Here is a 5,952-nt window from a genome sequence, read left to right as displayed (position 1 = left end):
TATAAGAATAAGAATTAGATTAGATGAGAAGGGAGTACATTTTGGTACATTAATATGTTGGACCTAATATATTCCTAAATTTACTCTGCCATAATGGATCACTACTTAGCTTCATTTCTTCAAGACGACTTGAAACATTTGGGGAGAATTACAGGTTGATCACTCAGAATGCAATTCACTAACATGTTGACTGTTTCTTCTACATAAATATGTTACATACAAAACGGCTCCATTCCCCCCTTGAAGCAAACAATGCAAACATGTAAAGAATTTGAATGAGGCTAAGAGCAAAAACTAAAGAACCCAACCCCGCAGAGCCTGAAAAGAATTGAAAAACTATTAAAATTATATATTATTATGTGTAAGTTGGTGATGGAACCCCCAATGCAGATTGCTTCTTCTGCAGCCTCCCTTTCAATTGTCTAATCTTGGCTTCCACTCTTGCCGTGAATCCGATCTTCGTTTCTTGTCTCGCCTTGGAGCTCTCCCTCGTCCACATGTGTCGATCTTCGATATCCTTCTTGTAGTACTTGATTTCTTGGATGATGTGATGATCCATGGGATTAAAACATCTTTGGAAGGATATGTGGGCAAGATAAGGAAGAATGCATGCAACTGTTACCAGAAGTGTTGCTGTCCAATAAATAGGAGCCGGAGCAAGAACTTCAATCAATATCTGGTAGGCAGTCTTGGAATATTTCGGAGGAAGCACGCCATATAGCAAGAGAAAGAGGTACCATGTGGCTATGCTACCCCACACAAAGAGGTGTTGGATCCATGTGAAATGGCTCATTGTCAACGCAATCTGACAGTTGACAGCGCAGATGATGCAAGTGAACATTGTTGTACCGACGGCAGCCATATCCGCAGTTTGGCCATTTATCCGGAATGCTTGATCATAGAAGATGATTATAACTAGGAAGAAAATAATGAGAGACGAATAGAGACCATTGCCCATCCATCCCAATATTCTATACCAGTCAAAGAACAAATTTTTGGGTCCTTGTTGATATAGTGCAGGAAACTGGAAAGAGAAACAGCTCATAAGAATAGGATCTTCCAAACACGGATGAAAATATGGACTATATTGGAGGCAATTCAAGAGAACAAACCTGTAAGCAAACTTCTGATGGAACATCTTGTTCAAAAACTCCAAGTGAGATGACAGGCAATGATGTGAGAACAACATTGAACAATATCATGTACCAGTCATCATAAACCGATTGACCAGAGAATCCCGCAAAGGCCTCAAAATAGAATATGGTGAGCCCAAATGCTATATTTTTGTAGAAGAAATAGCATATCTGGCATGCATAAAAGAACATGGTAGAGGAGAAATTAGGAAAATATTTAATAGAAATACAATATGCTAAAGACATTACATGCTTTACTATCCATGCACAGGATGGACAGCAGACGAGTCGGTCAAGATATCCAACTTCTGACTGAAGACTAAGATTCAAGATGAATATTAGTCAATAATTACCATTTGTGCAATTCTCTTGTAACACCAGTGTCCATGGATAACCAGAAGCCTCTCCAAGAACCGAAATTGAGCAATAGAAAAGTCACTAGCCATCACAGCCTGAAAGAGAATTTCCAAGCTTCAGTTCAACAAACTTCCAGAAATGTTAAATACTCCAAAACAGATAAATTGTGTGTTCTTATGGATGAAAATAGCAATTAACGAGTCTTAACTAGACTAATATACATAAGGTTCATAATGTAATTACTGAACTGGGTAAGAAGCATATGGTATAGCGTCAGGAAAAAGAGTATGTTACATTAGATATCATATGTAGTGAAAGTTGTCTGATGCATATAATTTTTTGAAAGAAAAGAAAGCAGTTACTGACCTGCATACCTTCAACCCCACTGATTCCCACACCAATATCTGCTTCTTGAATCATACCAACATCATTGGCACCATCGCCTATTGCTAAGGTGGTCTTTCCAGTTCCTTCTTTCACTAACCTTGTCACCTGATGCCAAAAGAATACAGGATTAAGATACTAAAAAACAGTACACGGCCAAGCTTTCTGCTCCTTCAGTTGTCACTGTAAAAGCATTAAGTTTGAATAATCTCAACCTACAGGTGTGTAGTTATGCACAAACAAAACATACCACGTATCCATAACTAGTTTTTCCTGTCTAACATAAAAGCATTATAGTTTTGCACAATTTTTACTCCACTAATTGAACAAGTAACATCATTTATAGTGATCAACTATTGAAATGCGCTATAAAATAGCCGAAATAGAGCCCAACAAGGTACAGATGAATAAACAAATAAAAAGATGTCTTACCAATGCCTTTTGCTTGGGAGACACACGACAGCAAATGACAGATGCACAGTCAACAGCTAATCCCAAAAACTGATGCTTCATGTCATCTTCTAAAGCATATGTTAGAGTTTTCCCATCAATAATTAATGCAAATGCAGCATGGGGATCCTTCTCCATATTTATCATTTGTGCGGCATTGGTGATTTGATTCAAGATGTTGCCCTTGACCACCTGCGGGATTACAAGGACTAGGTCTATATCAGATGAAACCCAATGTCCACAAGTTAAAGCGAATTTATTTACTCTATTGAAATGAAGTTAAAAAATAAGAAGTACCTCTAGGCGATCATTGGTTACTGCATCTGAATCCAGAGTAATACAGATTTGCTTCATGCCCTGTCGAAGCAAACTACAAGCAAAACTGCACCACAGAAACAAAAATTTATTGAGCTCATGTATAGAGATATGTTAACTTCAACCTGAATCATTTCAAGAAAAAAATGGAAAAGAGTCATGCAGCTATTTAATTTGCAATAGACAGACCCAATGTTGATTGCAGTTTCCATCTTATCTCCTGTCAATACCCAGATCTTGAGACCAGCTTGAGCAAGTTTATCAATACACTGAGGCACCTGAAAGAGCGACCACATTTGAGTGTTTGAAAAATAGAAAAGCATAAAATAATGATGACTACAAAAGAAGATGCAGCCTACCCCTTTCTGCAGTTTATCTTCCACAGCAGTTGCACCAATAAGAATCAACTCCCTTTCCATAAGATCCGATACCTCCTCAAGCAATGCCTCTCTGTCAGTCCCAACAGCAGTCCTGGCTTTATGAAACTCATTGTTCCACTCAGTGTACTCTTGCTCATTAAGCCTTTTGTAAGCAAGAGCAAGTGTTCGCAAACCATTTTCTCCATATTCATTAAGGTGCCTAGTAGTAGCCTCCAAATACATTTTTCCATTCTCTGACAATCGATCAAATATAATGCTGCAAGAACAAGCAGGGGAAAAAAGGATGTCAAGTTTAAAGATAAATGCTGAAAATCTTTTCACGCCGTAATTGTGTGTTTATGTAAGCAACTTCTCTCGAAATAACACGTTGCTGCGATTATATACCCAAACTCCCTTCCCAGACCCTCGTAAGGCTGGATGCTTGTGCATCGGCTGTCCAACATAGTAACTGAGAGAAAATTAAGTGAGCTAACCTGTCTGCTCCTTTGCAGAAAAGAATAATGTTTCCCTCCTCATCACGAACAATCACGGACATTCGCTTTCTTTTGCTAGTAAAATCTAGCAAATTCAATATTTTATACTCCCTGTATAATTGACCCAAAACAAATAAAATCAGGCTAAGAAAATGCAACATAAGTCACACTCAAATAACAATTGAAAGAATTCTAAAGCAAAAATCAAAGTTGGAAAGCAGGAAAAAAAAAACAAAATACATTCTATCCATGTCACCTCACCTTTCAACCACTCCTCCTGAGGCAGAAAACTTTTCACGTACAACAACAGTCGATTGAGTTCTTCTAAAAAACTCAAAACCAAATTCTCTTGCTGCTACAAGAAAAGCCCCTTCATCGGGTGACTCAGCTTCATATGTACAAATGCCAGTCTCCTCATTCACCTCAGGAATGGCAGTATGGCAAACTGATAATATCCGGAAAAACAATAGCATGATATCTGCTTTGGGATCTTTCAACCAGTTACCATTCATGAGGCGGCTGTCTTCAAAACCAAACCCCTTTATTGCAGGCCTTTTATCCTCATCTCCTTTGGAAGTTACAACAGTCTCAAGTTCAATTTCTTCTGCTCTTCTAACATTTTGTCGTGGAACTCTACCCTTAATCATGGGGAAATTAGAGAGATCTGATTCCGTATCCTGCTCCTCCATATCAGAAGCCATCTGCTTTGCAGCAGCAAGTTCAACTTCACTGGAGCGTACACCATAAGAAGTACCAGCAATGGAGCACTTCAAAAAGTCCATCTGATTGCAGGTTAAAGTTCCAGTCTTATCAGAGAGGATAGTGTCTACCTGACCCAATTCTTCATTTAAATTTGATGTCCGTGCATCAGCTGGTGTCCCAGTTTCTTCATCATACATTTGAATGTCTTGGTTAATGAAAGACGCTTGTAATACCTTCACAATCTCAATTGAAACATAAAGTGAGATAGGTATCAAATATCCATAAAGAATCAGTGCAGTAATCAAATGGCTCATCCCAGCCAACATAATCTTCTTAGGATCATACTGGTATTCGATGTTATCCGGCTGCAGATACCACCACTTTGGGACTTGGAACTTGGTCTTCACAACAAATCCTATTGAACTAATAAATGAAATCAATATGAGGACGGTGAAGAGAGTGTATATTATATGATCCATCTTTTTCTCTATTGTGCTCCTTTTTGACGGGGATTTTGTAGAATTCTGCATGACTTTGCTATCATGACCAGTGAAAATGACCACCCCATAGATATAATCAGTATTCCTAAGCTTTGAATCGCGAAGGAGAATTTGACTAGGATCAAGAGGATAAACCTGACGTTCATACTCAAAGTTGCCAACAAAGCTATAGAGATTGGGATTTGGGTCTTCACAATGTATTGTTCCTGAGAAATCCCAAAAGGCTCCATCATTATCCAGAGACAGGGTTGCCTCCAAAGATCTCTTCACCTTCAAGTTGGTTTCGCCGTCCAAATTCATTGTTTCCACATAACATATCCCATCCTCATAACTTGATGACAGTAGAAGCAAGTCTGCTGGAAAAAATTGGTCCTTCTCTACTTTTACAACATCCCCAACCATAACTCTCTGCCAAGACCTGGGGACAAACTCACCATTACTTTTATGGACACTAACTTTCCGGTTATTAACCTTGACATCCTGAAGGAACCTGCGGGAATCCTCCAATGCTTCCTTCGCCATACTAAGACCCACAACAAATGCCAGAGGAGCAATCATGCTCAGAGGGCTGAAAGGTGAAATTGGAGAGGCTGAGAGGCAAGCAGCCAAAAGGAAGTATATGTTAGCCACCCTTCGGAATTGCTCAAAGAGTGCCTTAGGCAAGAATGTGAGGACATTGTACTTGGTAGTTGATATGTTATTGTTGCAGTAAAATAGGGATTTCTTCTCATGAATTAGTGGCTGGTTGCAATACACAGTTCGCGAATACCCGGGACCATGGAGCTGGAGAGGATGAGGCCCTCCTTCCTCAGTGGTCTGTGGCCGAAGGCAACCAAATGTATAAAGGTGGCTCCTGCGGATCCTTGCCCTGATCCTCCCTTTCGTCATTCTACCCTGATTTCAGCTCAAGGCAGCTTTTTCACAGTTGACACATACCCCACCAAGAAGAAAAAGCTAAGATTCTTTGCCTCTAGGGAACAATCAAACGTCCCCTACCCTTATCCCCAATTTACTCTTCTAAAACCTGAAAGAATCAAATCAATACACAGAAACGAAAGCAATTAACTACAGTATATGAAAGTTGAAGCACGATGAATCTGTATAACACGTCCAATTCATCATAACACAAGAAAACGTAAATCCATGCTTGGAAACGCAAAAAAGAACCATCAATTCAATTCGGATCCATAATGTTCAAGGGAGAAATAAAAATAAAACAATCCGAAGAAAAAGAAGAGAAATGAAAAAGGTTACGAGA

At 39.2% G+C, this 5,952-nt stretch overlaps 1 protein-coding gene across 1 annotated transcript in view; it reads right to left on the bottom strand.

The window, feature by feature from the left end:
- The window catches only part of LOC107612918 (probable phospholipid-transporting ATPase 4), a 6,522-nt gene continuing 570 nt past the window's right edge, over positions 1–5,952 (bottom strand). Inside the window, exons 2-11 of the mRNA XM_016314703.2 lie at positions 3,754–5,718; positions 3,493–3,603; positions 2,999–3,275; positions 2,829–2,917; positions 2,622–2,706; positions 2,307–2,516; positions 1,857–1,982; positions 1,487–1,585; positions 1,113–1,304; positions 1–1,024 (exon numbers count right to left, since the gene is read on the bottom strand). Of these exons, the coding sequence (XP_016170189.1) occupies positions 356–1,024; positions 1,113–1,304; positions 1,487–1,585; positions 1,857–1,982; positions 2,307–2,516; positions 2,622–2,706; positions 2,829–2,917; positions 2,999–3,275; positions 3,493–3,603; positions 3,754–5,582 (3,687 nt within the window). The 5' untranslated portion in view covers positions 5,583–5,718 and the 3' untranslated portion in view covers positions 1–355. The remainder of the gene's footprint in view (positions 1,025–1,112; positions 1,305–1,486; positions 1,586–1,856; positions 1,983–2,306; positions 2,517–2,621; positions 2,707–2,828; positions 2,918–2,998; positions 3,276–3,492; positions 3,604–3,753; positions 5,719–5,952) is intronic.

The sequence above is a fragment of the Arachis ipaensis genome, chromosome B08 (assembly GCF_000816755.2).
Source record: "Arachis ipaensis cultivar K30076 chromosome B08, Araip1.1, whole genome shotgun sequence".
Lineage (NCBI taxonomy): Eukaryota > Viridiplantae > Streptophyta > Magnoliopsida > Fabales > Fabaceae > Arachis > Arachis ipaensis.
This window is presented reverse-complemented; position numbering and strand designations above follow the sequence as displayed.